Source organism: Scomber scombrus, chromosome 11 (genome assembly GCF_963691925.1).
Source record: "Scomber scombrus chromosome 11, fScoSco1.1, whole genome shotgun sequence".
Taxonomy (NCBI): domain Eukaryota; kingdom Metazoa; phylum Chordata; class Actinopteri; order Scombriformes; family Scombridae; genus Scomber; species Scomber scombrus.
This window is the reverse complement of record NC_084980.1, coordinates 15,759,617-15,779,329: the sequence shown is the minus strand read 5'-3', so window position 1 is coordinate 15,779,329 and position 19,713 is coordinate 15,759,617. Positions and strand designations below refer to the sequence as shown.

Below are 19,713 nucleotides of genomic sequence, written 5' to 3'. Positions count from 1 at the left end.
ACAGTACTGCAGAGGATTCTCCTGAGTGTTTCATTGTGAAGGGACATAAAATATTCAAAGATCCTGAGACTGTCTTTCTTATGGATACCTTAACAGGATAGATACTTCCTATCAAGTGGACTTTAAGGCTTTCCAGGTGATAGAAAAGTAATGCTGGCCAAAACATGTGGCAGGCTGGAATCCTAACAATGCATTTAGGTATTCACAGATGGAATAAAATATATTACTTATAAAAAGCCAAAAATGAATATCAGATGGAAGAGAAGGGACAGAGCTAAATTGGATGTGATATACTTTAGCTGGAGAAATGCTGGAAGAGATTTGTTGTTGTTATACAAACAAGATTCTTCTTCCCCACCTGTTCATACTTCTCCAGCTCCGTGTGGTAAATTTGTCGGATCTGCGACAGCTTTGCCCGATAGTCGGAGTGTTCTGCTGAGTTGTCGGCACCGACACCACCGGTGGCTGCTGCTGCGGCTGCTGCAGCTGCCGACCCGCCGCCCTTCTCTGGCCCGGCCACGCCCTCCGCCAGCAGCATGTTGTCCAGTCGCATCAGCTGGGGATCTGGAGGTTCCTCCTCCTGGGCACCACGGATACTGAGCACTGTGGAGAACAGGAGAAGATACAGTAGCATCAGCACAATGACACTAAACAGCTTGATTTGTGTTCAAAATAGCTCAACAAATGACTAAACAGCAAGGCAGAGGAATTATTCTATGACTGAGAGAGAGTTTTAGCTATTCCGCCTGCTTCAGCCTACCAAGTGAACCCTTTGAAATATGGCCGTCGTTTTAATAGTTCAAGTCTGTGCCATAAAAACCTGCAGCCTCACAGAGGCTGGCAGCTAGGCAAGACCATAAAACTATCATTTCATCGATTCTTACTATCATTTCATGTAAAAAATTAACACAGCCTTCCACCAGAGTTCATCTTTCATTGCTCTCCTTATGCTCAGACTATGTTTAGTTTCTGGCTGATGGCTTTATTATCTTGTCAGATGTTATCTGAAAAGAAAAAACAAACTAATAACACAAGTCAGACGCAGTATATTAACGCAAAGACACCTGGCTCAAATAAATCAGTTCAGGAGATTACAGAACTCGAGCTAAATCAAACAGCTTCAATACTAGATGAAGATACACAATTTGATGGCCACAAGATAGTCCTTGTTCAAAAGGTAAAATGCTCAAAATTCACTGTCACTATTAATTATTTTAACACTCTGCTATTAGTAAAACATTGATCAGTGATAAACACCATTTCTCAATTTTGGATTGTTTTCCTCATATCATATCATATATAAAAAAAATATGAAATCAGCCATCTCACACCACACCTGGAACACCAGCACCATATTTACAATGTTGTCATTTGAATTTAGCCTTTACCACTGAGGCTGAGATCCTTTTACACTCTTGTTGAGCTGAGAGAGTGTTTGAACCTGCACTGAGGCTTCACACACCTACAGCTCTCAGCTGACACTCGGCTCCCATAGTGTGAAGAGTGAAGTGTAAACACAACAGAGACAGGCCTGCTGAGATGGACATGCACAAACAATGTACAACACACGCAATATCAACCTAATATAGACATGCACATATCCAGATATTCAGAGACATGTATACAATACGGGCTCAACTAAAAAAAAAACTGTACTCTTGGATCAAACTTTTATATATACTAACTTTTATATTTACTATAGATTAAGGTATAAAACATACAGGTGTCACTGTGAGCTGTGATTTTTTTTCTTAAATCTAAGGATGAACCGTATTGCCTTGCCTCTTTCTGCCACTAGAAGGCTCCCTCGGTAAAGGAGCAGAGTGTCCTGATTCTCTCAGAGGTGCTGAAAACAGCCGACCAGGTGCAGCCCTCCATTCCATCCACTGTCTTCAAGGACAAAGACAAAGATCACGCCGCCACAACATCCTTCATGTGTACTTTAATCTTCGCATCTATCAAAATATTTCAGGAGGACGATCTAATACTACATACTGTATGTCTCTTCCATGATGACAGTAGACAGTGAGGGTAAATGACAGGTTGTGTGAAAGGGCACTAAGCCGTATTGTGCCCCTCCGATGGTCACAGCGGTGGCTCTTTTGTAATGAGGATGTAAGGTTGAGTCGCCCTGTGACCTTTCTGGCGAGCAGGGGGTCCAGATGGATTCTCAGGGCCGTGTGGGGAGCATGTCTACCCTGGTCCCCACTATTGTCACCCCTTCCCTGCCCCCCCCCCCCCCCCCCCCCCCCCCCCCTTCTCCTTTTCTCCTCAAGCAATAACATCATCCATTCCCATCAGCTCAAACACGTGAGCAAGCTCAGCTCAAGAGGCAAATGTCAATGGCTATCAGACGGCTGGAAAAGGTCAGGAGTTCAGATGGGGAGCAGACGCATGCGTGTGTGGGCGCATGTGTGCCGGTAGGGCGTGTGCCAGATGAATATGTGGATATTTTTTCATGTGAATCACACCAGCGGGAAATTATAACACTCGGCAATTTGATTCTGACAAAATAGTGGCACATCCCAACCAGAGGGGGAATCTAATGAGCCTAAGAGTGATTTATTCATTCCCTCCAAGTCCCTGAGAGCACAACTAAAAGCATGAAATGGATTAAATAAATACAATTAATAAGGAAAATCAAACAATTCACTGTGCTGTAGCATAATTACCCTAACCACAGCCATGAGCTTTATTAATTTCTGTTCAGTAATAGCAATGAAATCGATTAGACCTCAATGTTGGTCAGAGTGCTCGTTGTGAACTCTGCAACCATGGACTATATGTTCACATAATCACCTAATCACCTGCATAATAACACCAAAAACTTTTTATACACACTTTCATGTGAAAGACATGAGGGCCATACTGCGCTGCGATCCCTTTCCTTCATGGACAGTCACAGATTAGTATCTATAAAAGGAAGATGGCCATCATCTCATCTTGATCATTACCGACAGACTTAATTGAACAATGAGAGGACACAATTCCCCTCTCTGTCGCTTCCTCCCTCCCTCCCTCCCTCCCTCCCTCCTTCCTCCTCTTTCTTCTTCTCTCCTTCCCTTTGTGCATGCTCTTGTATAATTCCCTCCCTGAGATGTGGGGCAATAAACCCAAAAAGGCAAAGCATTAAAAATGAATACGTATCATAAACAATTCTCGAGCTGTTTCCTGAATAATGAATGGAATTCTAAGAATAAGCTTTTGTTTTGGTTATTGACAAAATTAATTTCTGCTGTTTTACTTCCTTAAGAGCTGGCTCGTACCCATCGCCACACTGCCTGCTGTTTGCAGACAACAGGAGTGTAAATAAACATGACGATTAAGCCGCCCACTCGTACAGGGAGAATCAAGGTGCACGCACACACATACACACGCACACACACATTGTGCACAAATGTAAGCACTCGTATAGGCACACAGGCAGGAAAAATACACAGCTATGCACATTGGCAGACGACCCTGAGCACCCAGTCTGGTGCCCTGTGAGTGCTTTTAAATGAAAACATGTTTAATTAATGATGTTGAAGTATTCTGTCACAATTAGGAAGATTTACGGTCAAACAAGGCAGCAGTGATGTCCCTGACAGCCATGATGAAAGTTTACCCTTCGTGTGTCTGACTGGCAGCTAACAGCCAACGCTGGACTGGATCCATTTCCCATCAATACAGTAATGCAATACACTCCACAGCACAGTAGGGTATGCATGTGTATGTGTATGTGTGTGTGTGTGTGTGTGTGTGTGTGTGTCCTTCCTTGTCTAGCTCTTGTCCACATCACATGACCCCAGAGAGGACCAGGCAGTGGCTGTGCTCTCTATTGATTGTGTGGGCACACGTCATCTAGGGTTTCAGCAGTTAATAAATCAGGCCTGCTCCTGACACAGCCGTGTGTGTGTGTGTGTGTGTGTGTGTGTGTGGGCCTGTCACAGACCAGTCAGCAGGAGTGAAAGCGACAGCCACATGATAATGTAACATCACCACCATTCATCCCTGCCACACAGCATTCTGAGACAAAACAACAACCTAGGAACCTGGAAAAAGCAGCGTGATTTACAGCAGACATGACAAGTATCACTAATACAAATCCTCCCCTCCCTGCTCCTTGAAGGAGTTCAGCATCCTCTCATCTGCATTTAATACAAGCAGTCTTCATGAGATGCAACATTGTGCCATTTTTTGTACTGACCCACACTGCAGCTAAACTACAGCACTAAGCAATGCTATTATCATTACTGAGAACACTACATTAATAATATGTGAAGTAATATCCAATTTACCGTGTACATAACTATTTTTACTGAACTGAATCTGAGTTTTAATGAAGAAAGGACCATCATTATGAAATCATAAATTATATATCACAACTAATTTAAGTCTATGCCATGAAAGTGACTGTATTTTCTACGTATTGTTGTTAATTAAAATGTTTTGTACTAGCCAGAAAATTAAGAAATGTAAGATGTGGGCAGCGATTTAGAGGTCTTGAACCATGCTAGTTTTGTACCATATTATACTGAAAGATACAGACTTGTAGTCTGTTCATGAAGTCATGAGAAACTTTCTCAAGCCAAAAATAAACTGTTAAATGTTAGCTAAATGCAAGTAATTCCAAAAGATCTTTGTTTAAAAAGACAACATTGGGATTTAAATCAGAAACTGTTGAGTGGATGAATAAGTCAAGATAACTTGGGCTAACTATTAATTTCATTATCAATGAAATAAATGTCATAAAATGTTGAAAAATGTCCATAATAATTACCTAATGGCAGAGGTGATGTCTTGAAATATCTTATTTTGTCCAAATAACAGTCCAAAACAGCCAATTTACTATAATACAAGACAAAGAAAAGCAGCAAATCCTTAAAAAGGTTACTTTTAAGGTTGAAAATTGAAAATTGACACACACAACTAACAAAATACTTACCAATTAATTTTCTGTCAACTGACTAATCAATTAATCTGATATTTTGTTCCAGCGCTTAAGAAGAGTTGGGTTTTTTTTAATGAGCTTTCAGTGTTGAGCAGTTTTCCAAAGTGTGTTTTGGACACATTTCAGTTGTTACCAAAAAAATGTATTAAGCTTCAATATCTCCTCCTACCAACAATGCAATCATCATAAAATGCAGCACTGTGCCATTTTTCACACTGACCCACACACTGGAGGTAAACCACAGTGCTTAGCAATGTTATCATCATTACTGAGAACGGTAAATGAATATTGCGCTGCATTACATACAATTTACTGTATATGTGGCCATTTCTACTGAATTAAATCTGCGCTTTAATAAAGAATGGACGATTGTTGTGAAATGTCTAATCATAGCTCACAATAAAGTCTATGGCATGAATGCCCCTGCTATATTCTCAGCGTTGTGTTGTTTAAATAGTCTTTAAATGTTCTGTGCTGTAAGGCTGAAAGCTAGATTTGTGGTCTATCCGTGAACTCATGGGAAACTTTTTCAGGCCCAAAATGTTCCCTCCATCACCAGATAATGGGAAGCTGTACAGCCTCAGTACACAAGGGCATAGTCATAAAGTACCTCTAAAACAGCTTTATGTTTTATCAGCCATCTCGAGTATCATGTGCAGAAAGGGGGCAGAGCTGGAGTGTTGTATCTGACACTGGGTTGGGGGATGGGGGATACCAAGGACAAGGAAAAACGGCAAAGAAATACTGGAAGGACAGGGAGAGACGAGGAGATGTGGATGGTACAGGCAAGGAGGAAAGCGAGTGATGGAGGGAGAATGAAAGGCGAAAAATAGAAATGGAATAGGAAAGCGAGGTGTCAATTAAAAAAATGAACCCCAGTGCATTTGGGAGGTGACAGCTGGTGGGAGACGAGCTGACAGGCGTCACATTAGGCGGATTTGGTGGCCGCTCCCCTCATCCCCTCCTTTTTTTTTCTCCTCTCCCTCTCTCTCTCTCTCTCTCTCTCTCTCTCTCTCTCTCCCTCTCTGGCTTTCTCCACTGGCGATCGGTAGTTTCTCATGCGGCAGTAGTGGCGGCGGCGGCAAGCGAGGCAAGAACTCAGCTTGGTGTTTTTCAGAACAAGTTCCCCCTGCAGCTACTCCTAATAACGGTAATTATCGTCATCATCTGAGGCTTAAGCAGGCCAGTTTGAGGCCTGAGGGTCTGGCCTGATAATGAGGCAGCCAGCGCCAGAGGAGAAGACCATTCAGAGCACCGCCCTGCCACCAACGCAGAGCACTCCCATTTAAAAACCTTCATTAAAATAATTCATTATTCAAAATAGGCAATACATTAGCCCCCCGGCTGTCAGTCTTTCTTACGGTGTCTTAAAATATATATATCTTCTTGATTGAATCAAACTCATGCTCAGCCCATGCAGTTTCAACAGCTCCAGGCTGCACGGGAAACCGCTGTGGCTGAATAGCTGAGGAGAAGTCACAAGCTTGTGGAGCAGCGAGCAGCACAGTCAGCCTGCTCACAGAGAGACAAAGACATCTCTATGGAAAGAGGCCACACACAGGAAAACACAAAGTGCACAAATAAGTGATCACACTACCTTTTGGATATAGCTTAGGCAGGACTTGACAGACTTTAAGGACTTATTTTCAGGCATTTTGCCTTTATTTGACAGCAGACAGTGGAGAGGAAACAGGAAGTGAAGGGACAAACGGAAGGCATGACAACAGGCGATAACGAACCAGACAAGTTGATCAGCTTCTTTGAACCCTTTGAAGGCCACAATTTATTTTTTATTTAACTATAACTGCCGAGACTCTCAGTGCAGTGTTGCTTAATTTTGTCTTTTGTGTCAAGCAAAATCATCTTATGCACAGTAGTTGCATTTTGCCAAAAGAAAACCATAATAAAACTCAGTAAAGTTATTATTTAGATCAGGAAATATTTGAGTGAAGAATCAGTCAAGGCATTTTTATTCCTAATACTTGACAGATTTTAATACTTGACTTTACAAACACATTTTGGTTGGCACTTGGAAGGTTAGTATTGTAAGTGTCAATTTGTAATAAAAATGTCCCAAATTACAGCAGACAATCTTAGCGAGATTCGCTTAATTTATCACATTTGTCTTACTTTTTTCCACACATAAATGCAGCCTCTAATCAAATGTCAGCCAGGGCAGTGATGCCATCCCAGGCAACAGTTGGTGAGGAGGTGACGTGTGAAGCATTCAGAGCTAGGAGGAGATGGTCCATGACAGTTAGCGTCCTGCCCTCCCTACAAGCCCTCCCAATGCACCAGGACAAGACATGAAACAAGAGGTCCGGTAACACAATCCTCCTAAAGTCCCGGCGGTGTGTGTTCCTGTGCATGGCACATTTCATAAGGCTCCGCTCTTTGACTGGTGATGAGTTTATGCGAAGGTAATTAACAGTAATTAATCCTTAATTACAGCAATTAGCAGAGTCGCAGTAAATTAAGCGACATCTGGAGGCATGGAACAGGGTAGGGGTGGGCTTTTTTTTACAAGGGGTAGACGCAAAGTCCACGTGAATGAGATTGTTTAGGTCTACCTGGTATTCCTGGGTTGCCATCCCTGCCCTAAGCGATCTGTCGGGACCCGTGATACACTGCGTGCCTCTCAGAGGTGGGTGATGAGGTAGGGTCTGATGAACACAGCAGGCTGAGAGAGGAGGTTCATTTCTGAACAAAATTGTTTCATCTCAGGGAGAAAGGCTCCCTTAAGCTACGACGCAAGGACACCCACCATATGGCCGCTCATAGACAATAGGGCTTGCGGTTCTGCTTCGCTGTGCTCGGCTTCACACGACAACATGTGAACATGCATTTTACACAACGACACTAGAAAGCAAACCTGTCTTGCAGTGTGCCTCTCTGGAAGCGGCACAAACCATTCACACAGAGAACAGAACCTGGCACAAACACTCAGAGGAGCCACTGGTGCATTATTATCATCCTGAGACTATTCAGAGTCACATGGCTAAGTCTGTAATATCCTCTACTATTAAGAAAGATTCCAAGTGGTTACTTAGATTATCCCATGATGCATTTCATCTCCACTGGGAGCAATAACTTCCATGATGACAATGCTCCTCTCCATAAAGCACAAGTGGTCACTGAGTGCTTTGAATGGCATGATAATGATGTTAGCCATATGCCTCTTCTGTAAATAGATATGATCATGTTGTCTTTTCTAAATATAGATCTGTTCCAAACTGAGCATCTACGCATATATATTTGTGTATCTCAGGTCAAGCAAGAGTTAGAGAAAGTAAATATTTTTCACAGGAGGATCCGGATATAATATGGATTGACAGGTAATGTTGCTTATGATAAATTCGGATCTTGTGTTCCTCTCAGCTGCTCGGGAGTTGCCGTAGTGCTTTCAGTTGCACCTCAGTTTAAAGATTTTATGGGTTAAATCATTGGCAGCCCTTTTAGCTTCTCTCATTTCAAAGCTGTCATATAACAGAAGCCCCAAAGCCCTCCACAAGTTCAGATCACACAACCACAAAACTACAAAGGACACTTTTGTTGTCCCATGACAAACCATGGCAAAGCTAAAAATATCAATATACAGTCAGTGTGGTGGGTCTTGCAGAATGACATTCCAGGAGAGAAATTAAGGCTGCAATGAATGGCTGCTTTCATTACTGAATAATCTTACAATATCTTGAAAGACCTCAGACGGACCCGAATCCCCAGCTACGCTGCAGTTCATGGCCAGTTACATATTATATTTTCAAATAATCAATTAATTTTTTAGGGTAGGGCTGCAACTAATAAATGTTTTCATTATTGATCAATCTGCCATTTGATCATTTGGCTATAGAAATGACAGAAAATTGTGAAAAATGCTCATTAAAATTTCCCAAAGAAAGAGTTGATTAATTGAAATAGTTTGTTTTACTCAAAAACAGTCGAACAGCTAAAATGTTTTCAGTTTTCAGTCAGAAGAAAAGAAACCAAAGCTTATAACTGAGAAGGTGATGAATAATGTAAGTTACTGATGTTACATCAGTTACACTGATGAATTTGTTTTAAGCCAAAGTGACTCATTGTCACTCATAAACACAAGTTAAAAGTGCATCTATCTTGCGTACAAATTTGTAGCATAGAATCTGGCAGGTGGACTGATGCTGTCCAGATGTTTGATAGGGGATGAGGTGCCATTGATACTGTACCAATTGAAGGATTCGCTCCTGCAGGAAACAGAGTCTCTCGCTGCATTTATCAGGGAGCTTCCCATCACAGCAGAATAAGTCAAACCGGCTTTTTTTAGCTGTGTGTGCAGTTTGTTTGGATGCTGTCACAACTACTGAAATCCCAGTGAGGTTTACTGTTTTTATCTGGCCTGGTGCTCAAAAGACTAGTGATGCTAAGTCTACTCCTCACTGTCAGGAGAGAAAAACAATGTGAGGGATCACTGTCCATTAGTGAGACCAAGTCCATTTCATACCACAAATTTCAACCAAAAAAACAGCACCACAAATTTTTCATACACACAAAAAAGGATCCTTAAAACTCAACACCATCAGAAATGTCCTGAAGCAGAAATTATAATAATATTTGCTATGAGGAGCAAACAAATGCAAAAGCAAATACTCCAAGTTCATAGCATTGCTATGCAAATTCATACATTGGTGTGTATGTGTGTGTAGAGGGGGTCAACTTAGGACAAAGGTTTAGAGCTGTAACAATGAATATGACGATGTGAAGCCTGCAGGCAGAGAAAGAGAGAGAGAGACATAGAGAAACACAGAGGCAGATAGAGAGAGAGAGTGTGTGTTTACAGCAGAGGTAGTGGTCCAGGCAGTCTAAGTGGCCCGGCTGGCAGGCCTACCACACTACTAGCGGATAAAGCCTAGTCATTAATCACAGGCCTGTGGGATCGTCCCACTGTAGCAGAATACTGGGTCAGAGGGAGCTCCTGCTGTCAGTCAGCAGTGAAATGTGTGTGTGAGTCTGAGCGTTGTGGGGCTATAGCAGGACAGTGTGTTTTTTGATGAGAATGTGTCATTTTGCCTGCAGCTACAGAAAAGCATATAGTACTTAGGAATTAATGCATTAATGCAAACACCAGTGTGCAAGTGCTAGACGTCATTTATATGAAAAGCATATCGGCTCATCCACTGGGAATGAAAGCAGCATTTTCTGCCCTAAATGCTGAGGCTTGATTTTAAAATAAAGGCAAATTTATTACACATACACACGCCAGAAACACTAATACACCATTCAAATGAGAGAAATGTGTGTGATGAGAGTCGACTGAATGCATGCTCAGCCGATGTTTGACCCATTTTTAGCAGACAGCTGTCACTGTTCACAGGCACTTCCATTGATTTTACTACAGAAAAACACATGCTGACCAATTCAAATCAAAAAACAATGACAGTTTAAGGCACTGTGTGAGTCTAAAAGGGGCACACTTGACAGTCATTGAAAGGAAGAGAATATGCGTGAACTCGGAAAAACACACAATAACCCACATTTTCTGTATCATCGAACACTAATGTGAACAGATTTATTTTAATAAATTCTGCAAGCTCAAATTCAAATGATAGCTGCAGCTTCAGGGGGTTGAACCTGTGCAGATGGGACCGAGATACTGAAAAAAAAAGGTAGTAAGAAGGACTGGTACAGTTAAGAGTCAACGTCTGCAGGAGAACAGTCAACAGTCAGTCAGCTGTAACCATGGAAACAGCGTCAAACGCTCCACCATGATTACAACCTCGACCAATTCATACAGCTGGTACTAAAGACTGCTCAGGTACTGTGTGTCAAAAATAATGATCCACCTGTGTTTAGATGATTCACAATCATTTTTCTAATCTTTAGATAATAGAAATACTTCAATTTTTTTGTCTCTCTCTTTCTGAGTGCTTTCTCTTAAAACAATACTTGACCTTCACATGTCTGTCTCACCATTATTGTGGACTTTGTTTTCAAAATTGAAATGATTTAAGCTAAATTTAAGTATCTCCAATTAAAAAAACACCAACAACCTAAATAATTATTTTCATTTTCAGACTTTTTAAGCCCACAGATCAGATCCTTTACTCTTCCGCTTGTACATCACTGCATCTCTTCACCTGTACTTTATGTAGAGTTTTTTCTTTGTTTACCACTAGAGTTCAGTCTTACTTTGGTGTTTTATGTATTTAAAGAAAAAAACAAAGTTAATATTTCAATTATTATATGTAATAATATTATGTGGGAACAATAAAGCATCCTATGATTAATTGTGAAGCCCAAATATAGCAAATATGCATCCAGAGGTCACAAAAAGTCACTGTTTTTTCTTCTTCTTATATTATTATTATACTTTACAAATCTGACTTATTGTTGTATTAAAGTTGAATTTCTCTTCTTCCCGATCTGGATGGAGATGCAGCTCCACAGCCTCCCTTCCCTCCAGCCCCCTGGGTGAGACAGCAGTCGTATTCTGTCGGTCAGCCTCTACACACCTGCATCCCCAGCTGGACCTCTAATTCCCCCCCTTTCCTCTCTCTACCCGCACCCCCTTCCCCCCACCCCCCCTCCCTCCTTGCTCTACAGTGCTCTACTCCCAGCTGCCTGGGCTATTTATAGGCCCTGTTTCATTTCCACACCTGCAGGGAGGCAGAGTTGTCACAGTGGGCCCACAGAGCCTCTCTGGAATACTGCATGGGAATGAAAATGCACCTTGCTGATGCAGGAACTTCTTCTTGTCACTCTCTCCCCACGGACTCGCATGATACTATTTTGTTGTGGATGTGCGGTGCAGTATGCGGTGCAAAGATAACACGTTAAAAAGGAATCCGTGTAAATAAGATTCCCCTGTGAGGAGTGTGAGGTGAGCTTGGATTAAATTTGTCTTGAATAATCACCTATGTGCAGACACACACACACACACACACACACACACACACACACACACACACACACACACACACACACACACACACACACACACACACACACACACACACACACACACACACACACACACACACACACACACACACACACACACAAGCTGGATGTGATACCAGTCCTCACAATAGACTGCATGGACATTACTCCAACTTGATTAACAAGAGCCAGCGAGGTATCGCTAAGTAAGTACAACAACACGTAAAAGTTCCTATTTTACTCCTACATTTCCGTTTTTTTCCTGTCATGCTTTTCTCTCTAGATGTAGTGGGCTGAGGATCCAGTCAGCGGATTACATTATCAGTCTGACCTAGTTGCCAGCTATCTCCTGAGACCTGAGGAGCCAGGCTTTCTGCACAGCCTTCCGCTGCTACAACACGCACACTGTGTAACTTTAATTTATCAGGGGGAAGAGGAGGGAGAAATGTGACAGGTTGACAGTTCTCTTTGCCTGCCACTCTGAGCACTCTCTCTCCCTGCAGTGTGCCGGTTAAGGGTCCTCGCTGTAGAACAGTGCATTACCGAGAGTGACTTTTATTCAGCACTCTGGAAACTCATCAGCAAGGTTGCAACCCTCTTATTAACGAGAACATTTAAGGCGAATCTTGCAGAGAATTATGTGATTCAAAATGAGGGCAAGGAGCTGGATTTCAGTATTTCTTTCCTGATTGAAACACCACAAACAAACAGATGTTCACTGCAGAATGAAATATCTAGCCGAATAATGTTAAAGAGTTTACAATAAAGGATTGGTCCAGCATTTTTTCTTCATATTTTCTTAAGTATATTGCCTTTATCCTGAACAACTAGTGTACTAATAAATTAATAAAATCAATCATGTAGTAATTAGTCGAGGAAAGGCATAATTTAGGTATTCAAAAGAGAAGTACAAAGGACCCAAAATCACAAAGCAGTTTGCAGTAGCAGAATTAAAATCATGACACACTCAGTCATGTGAAAGGCAGTGTGATGGTAATATACTCCGAGAACAAAAGACTGAACTAATCAGCCAGCAGATTAAAAAAAAGAAGAAAATGGAGTTGGCGACAAAAGAGGCACCGATGTCCAAGGAATGAAAAGGTGAGTGTATAACTGATTCAACTAAACTCAAATGAAACCTTGAGAGACGGAAGGAGAATAAAGTGAGAAGAGGGAACGTCACATGAATGTGTGCTGATAGACAATTGGCCAAAAATACAAAACTAGCTGCACTAATTTACACTTGTTAACTTTCACTCAACTCGTTAAACTTCTATCATCTAGTATTTAGGCTGAGCTGATAAAATACATGCAAAGCAGAGATCTAGGTGAAACACTTCAGTCTTTTTGGGTCATGACTGTATCCAACTGTTGAGAAGAAAAAAAATAGCCAATTTCCTGTGAAAATGTTAGAGGGGTGGAGGTGGGGAGAGATGTGCTGCTGCCAGATTAGGCTACAGCCTGTGCCAAGGTTATAAACAGGCTGTTATCAGGTTTCCAAACAGAATAATCCTCCCTGTATCAGCGCCCAAACATATGGGGCCGCACAAAGCACCAGCAGCCCCTGACAGACACCCCCTTTTAATTACACAGAGGAGGGGGGCAGGACCTTTCTCCCCGTGCCTTTCCCTTTTCTCCTTTCGTTTCTCTCTGTCTGTCTGGGAGACATAATTTTTTCAAGACGGAAACTCATACTGTTCGTAGTGTCAAATGAGGCTTAAAACTAAATCTTAGCGACCGTGTATCACATAAGCATTTTCAATATTTTAGATTAGAGCTGAAATGAGTGGTTGAATAACCGATTAGTCGATAGATGGGAAAACAATTGCAGCTATTTTGGTCATCGATTAATTATTTTAGTCGCTTTTCAAGCAAAAATGATACATTTATGGGTTTTGGATGGTTGCACTTGCCACTTTTCCCAATTTTCTGACATTTTATAGACAACATGATTAATCTAGAAAATAATTAACAGATAAGTCGATTATAAAGAAAATGTTTAGTTCAGTCGCCATTTACAAATTATTTGCTCCAACAAAACCACGTCAATCTGTTCCAGTCAGAGTCTCCGCTGTCGGAGTCTCTCCCCCCATCTGAAAGAAATAAATTCCTCGATCTTTTATATACTGCCTACAGATTTTAAAGTCTTGTTCAATAAACTTTAAATGTCACAGAGGTGTAATAACAGGGATCATATAAACGCGGGGTTTGGAAAAGCTATGCAAAAATGGTGGCGTCCCTTTCCGCTCGTGCAGTAAAGTTTTATTTGGCTGAATCGGCCAATAAAAGTGGGCTTTGAAGGTTGTCAATGGGGAGTAATTGGTCTGTTTTACAGGAGTGATCATATTTCTCAGGAGCTTTTTTTTCCATACAGTGTGAATGAATCTTGACAGGGACACAAGGGGAATCTTCTTGTTAGGGATGTGAACCCCACCCCCCTATGCCCCCCATCAACCTTCAACTAAAACAGAAGGGCAAATAAAAAAGGAGGCACAAAAAAACCCCCCAAACATCTGGAGAAGCGCTACAGTGCAGGTTAATGATACTGCAAGATGAACATGCAGCTGTGGTCGTCTGTGCTGCAAGACTTTCTTTGAGATTTCCTTGAGATTTCACATGAACGATGGAGATACACAATTACAGCTCATGCTTTTGGCAGCATCAGAAACCATTTCACACATCTCCAGACAGCGGAAAGAGTGTAGACCTTAATGACGTCCAATCTTCTCTGTCACGCCGGGCTGGAAGCTCACCGGGGCAAAAATCGACCGACAGCTCAAAGTGCTGTTAACTGGTTTTGAGGATTGCACAAAGCACACCTTTATTTCTAACGCAGGTCGCAAAAAGCATGCCATCACTTTCTTTCCCCCCAATTAAAGTTTACAGATTCATGCTCCATATAGGAAGGCAAATATAGATTTCCAAATATTCATCCACATTGTTGGTCTCGAAATAAAAGAAATTTGGTGTAAAGTCAGTTTCTCTTTGAAAATATCCTGAGGTTTTTTTCTGTTTATGTTTTTCACTGTACCTGGTACGCCATAAACGACAAGCACTGTAATGATTTGTAAACTAAACAAACACCGACCAAAGGCGGCGATAACCTCGAAGAAAATAAAAGGAGGTGTCAGAGATTATTTTGCCTTAGACGATCACTTTGAGATCTGAAGGCCTTTTTTTCCTACGTGCTTCTCAGACTATCTGTGTGAAGTCAACTTCTCTTTTGATTAAGACTTGAGTTTTGAACTATAAAGATATGTGTTGCATTCTAGCTAGTAACATAAAATGTATGATGACAACTGTGATCCTTTTAATTAACTTCAGTCAACCTTGATAAAAAACAAAGTAGCAGTCACTTTCAAACACTCGAAGGCTTTGAAATGTTTTTAATCCTTATGTTTAAAATGACAGTATTTTTGGGACAAATCACTGACTCAATTAAAGAACTCGATTAAATAATAATCAACAGAGTTTTGTTTTTTGGCATCAGATCTAGGCTAGCTCTTTGATTTGATTTCAGAGCTGGAGAAGACATTTGGTAAGGAAATATTTGAGTGCAGCTGTAAGCCAGAGTGTCAGGGTCTATCCATCCCGGTAAGAAAGGCCCAAAATAATAATCAAACACTCTTGCCTCTATGGAGCGACGCTGCCAGCGCCACAGAAAACAGACAGACAAACACAATGAGTGTCTCCACATCCCTGCTCTGACAGGAGACGCTGGCAAGTCGGGGTAAACGGACGGCGCGGTGCGGCACGGCAGCCCCCTAATGATCTCCCCTCTGTTTCAGCGGACTGAGAAAAGCCATTACCTCCCGCCACATTACCCTGCCATCCCTCACATGGTGGATGGCTCCTCTCTCCCATGAGCACCTTGCTCCAGTCATGGCTGGCAGTGCTCACCTCCTTACCACCTCCTCCTCAACCCGTCCACCCTCCTCCCTCTGAAACCCCCAGCTCTATACATCACATTTAACACTTTGACACTAACAGTCTATAATGTTTCTATTCCACAAAATCACTCTGCCAACTCCAGGATAGCAGAGCAGAGTCTGAGGAAAATAAATACCACTTTCAGCCGCTGGCAGTAAATTCTAAAAGGAAAAAGAAAAGTACAAAAAGAGCCTCTTATATACTCTGCCTCCTCGCCCGGCATCTGAGAGGTCCTCTGGCTGCAGTGGAAGTGCGGGATAATTTCAATCGATACACATTACAGCTTCTACTGACAGCAACAGCTCACACTTTACATGGAGGATTGTCCGAGCCGTATAAAGAATCCATTTAACCATATTTTCAGAGATGTCAACATTCCTTGTGAGCACTTTATAGCTGTATAGAAGAAACATTTCACTGCATTAAATTATTAAAATGGCATGAATAAATAAAACCAGCCTGAATAAGTGATTTGACAAGACAGACTTGAGGCATGACCTTTGAAAGTGTCTCAATGTGTCATCAGACAAAAAGAGCGGGACGTACTTTAAGTATGTGGCAAAAAAAAAGGGAATGAAATAATAAAGAAAAAAGAGGATGAATTGAAGAAAGAGAAAAAAAAGGTTGAAAAAAGAACATATAATAAGGCCATAAATGAAACACGTCAGGAAAGATTAGTCTACTCAAAAACAAAGAAGAAACAATAAACATAGAAAGCACCCACACCTCATTACATTACAATGTGTTTCTTTTGTCTCTTTCTTTAATATAAGTGTTTACTTGGGCAAAATCCAATCATTTCATTCTCTCTGAGCGTATTTCATGTATATAAACAAACATTTGCTCGACCTCACTGGAGTATTAGCTTTAATGTATCGTCAGCAAGCCTGGCTTTGAGAGGGCATTAATTTCAATTCACCGATTTAAACACTCCAGTTTGTCGCAATCCTTCATCGCAGTACGCCACCAAGTCAACACACACAATGGGCCTATTTTTCAATCTAATGGTGAAGCTTACTTGCCATTAGTGAAAAAAAAACTGCTTTTGCCTTTGAACAAGCCACTCAAAATGTAACGCACATTTCAAAATGAATTTGAATAATTAATTAGGAGTTAAAACAGACATGAACCCCGAGAAACAAGCTGGGGGAGCTGGAATTTTTTTTTTTTTTCTGCCCCGAGGCCAGAAGATCTCTCATCTTAGAAAGCTGGAGAATCTAGTCTTTGAGGATAGAGTGTGTAATCTCCAGTGAATCTAATGAAACAAAGTAAAAGATAATGCCACATTTCATCACGTCAGAGACAGAGTGCTTCCTCTGGCCTGCCCTTAAGGTGGCAGGAATCCATAATCTGAGGAAATCATTCTTTTTATGTAGTTGAGGTGTCACAAGCCCCTGTCTGACCCAACTCTCAAGACAATTGATTTATGAGCAGATCCGAGACTTGAAGCCAAAAGTCTGCACCTCTCCCTCAAATGATTTTTTCTTCTTTATTTTTTTTACAACAGGCTTTCTGGACAGGAATATAACCACTGTCACAAAGCAATTTAGATGGAATATGACCTCTTATTTTACCTGTAAATGACCCCTCATTTAATAGATAGTATAAAAATAGTGACCCGGTTTCTATAAATAAAGCTACATATGTATATTTTCATGAGATATTTTGTGGCATGAATATTTACAGCAATGCATTCACATATATGTCAAAATCAGACATTTAGAGAGGCCACCTTCCCTTATGACTTGTCCTTGGCCCATTCCTTTGCAGTGAGCTTGTCTTTATTATTTAATTAAGCCACTACGGCCGTTACATTAATAATTGAGTGTGAGAGGAGACCCAGGGCAGCCGCAGGCTCTGGTGCATCGGGCTTCCTGGTGAGGAGTGTATTAAAAATGTGTGTGTTTATGTCCCCAGGGCGTCTGTCCCGGCTGCATAAAATTGAATTGGTTATATCTAATATATCATCCCCTAAGGGTGGGTGTGTGGGTGGTGGGAGGGGTGGGTGTATGTGTGTGTGTGTGGTGGGGGGGGTGTAGAGATGGTCTCATCCTGCCAGCAGGGAATGAGTCCAGTCTTAGAGATTCAGAGAGACGCATGAGGCCGTGACGTTAACGTCCCTCAGAATCAAATAGATGGCCGTCCAAATTCTCAATGTGCATGGCCTTAAGCTAGGAGCACAAGACAAGCCCAGAACCAGATTAAACCCACTCGTTACTGCAGTCTTTGTTCACTTCTGGTGTCTGGTGATGCATTCTGTGCATCAACGAGAATAGGTGGAGGATTTCCTATGAAGACGGATTACAACCAGATACCAAATACAGGCAAAAAAAAAAAGCTTATGGCATTCATATAGATACTAAGAGGATGAATGCTGGTGACAATGTGAGTGTCTGAATGTAGAAGCAGGAAAAACATCACTCATGATCCCTCTTTTCACAGACTGAGGGGCTGACTGCAAATACACTCTCTCTGTGTCTTCCTCCACCTCTCCTCTTATCTGCTTTTCCCACCATCCCCCATTCCACCTCCACATCCAGCCACAGCTCCATGGCTTTATCCAACTCTGCACCTTTAAGGCCTCCAGACTCCTGAGGAATGAGCATTTTAACACCACCATTAAGGTCAGGGCCTAAATTATTGATCTGCCACCTCTATCAGCATAACGGTCACGTAGCCAGTATCACAATCTAACCCTGCCGCCCTCGGCCAGCTCGCTGCAGCTCCCTCAATTAGAGAGAGACTCTCATTACAAAGAGAGACAGCGAGAGCTGGAGTGAAAGAGAGCAAGGTAGAGGGAAAAAAGAGGGAGAGAGAGAGAGAGTGAGAGAGGTCCATTTCAGAAGGGGGGGAAAAAAAAGGGGGACAGCAGGCATTCTTTACACCCACCCGCTCCCTCCTCCCTCCTTCCCATCCACCTCCTCCTCCCCCTTGAAGTCTCCCATCATCTCCCCAGACAAGACCGAAAGATGACAGGTCTTATCCTCACCAAAATGCGGGCGATAAGGCAGCTGTAAAAGAATAATAAAAGAATAATGCATGGAGGATGAAAGAGGACGGCAGACAGGGAGTGAGGGAGAGAAAGAGAGAAAGAGAGAAAGACAGAAAGAGAGAAAGAGAGAAAGAGAGAAAGAGAGAGAGGCAGGCCAGGGATGGGGCAGCAACATAAATAAAGATGCGGCACAGTTGGGCTGGATCTCCTCTAATGAATTCGGAAGGTCCTGGATCAATAACATCAGCGCACTGACGACACATCACAAATGCCAAAGGAGCTCTCCGCTTTAAGCCCAGCTCGAAGAAAAACAGGCATTTACTGCATGCTTCTGCTCTACAATGTTAATAGCGAAAATGACCGAAAAACAGCTGGAAGGTGCAAGAAATCGCCTTTGCACATTGAGTGAAAACGACAACTGTGTTTGTGTGTGATGCTGCAACGAGGAGCATCAGGAAGCAGGAAGCAGCATTAATGCTTGGTAATGGGGAAGATTTCCACCTAGAAGATGCCGTGATAGTGGCCGTGCTATCAGTGTTATTAGTGATGCTGATGACAGATGGTTTCTTTGTCTCTACTCAGATTTATTTTCGCAGCTGTCAAAGAAAAAACACACACTGAGTACATCATTACCAAGTACAAATAGCCTGAAATGAAACAACCCCTGACATGACAGTCAAACTGTTTGCCGCGCTGCACGTGAACGAACAAATCTACGAGTGAAAAAGAGAAAATGTTTTGGCAAAGACTGCAAGAAGTGGATCAAAGCAGACATTGACTTGGGTCTCTGAAAACGTGCCCTCTCTCCCCATTCGCTCATACACAATCATGGCCTAATGGCATTCCATTAACATAATTGCCAACATAACTAGTGTTCCGTGTCTGAGAGCCATTCCCCGACTACACGGGGAAAAAAACAGAAAGATGAGAGGAGATGAAATCGAGC

At 42.0% G+C, this 19,713-nt stretch overlaps 1 protein-coding gene across 1 annotated transcript in view; it reads right to left on the bottom strand.

Moving 5' to 3' along the window:
- pbx1a (pre-B-cell leukemia homeobox 1a) overlaps positions 1-19,713 on the bottom strand; it is a 44,498-nt gene that overhangs the window by 10,813 nt on the left and 13,972 nt on the right. The window contains exon 3 of the mRNA XM_062428671.1: positions 359-603. Coding sequence (XP_062284655.1) covers positions 359-603 — 245 coding nt within the window. The remainder of the gene's footprint in view (positions 1-358; positions 604-19,713) is intronic.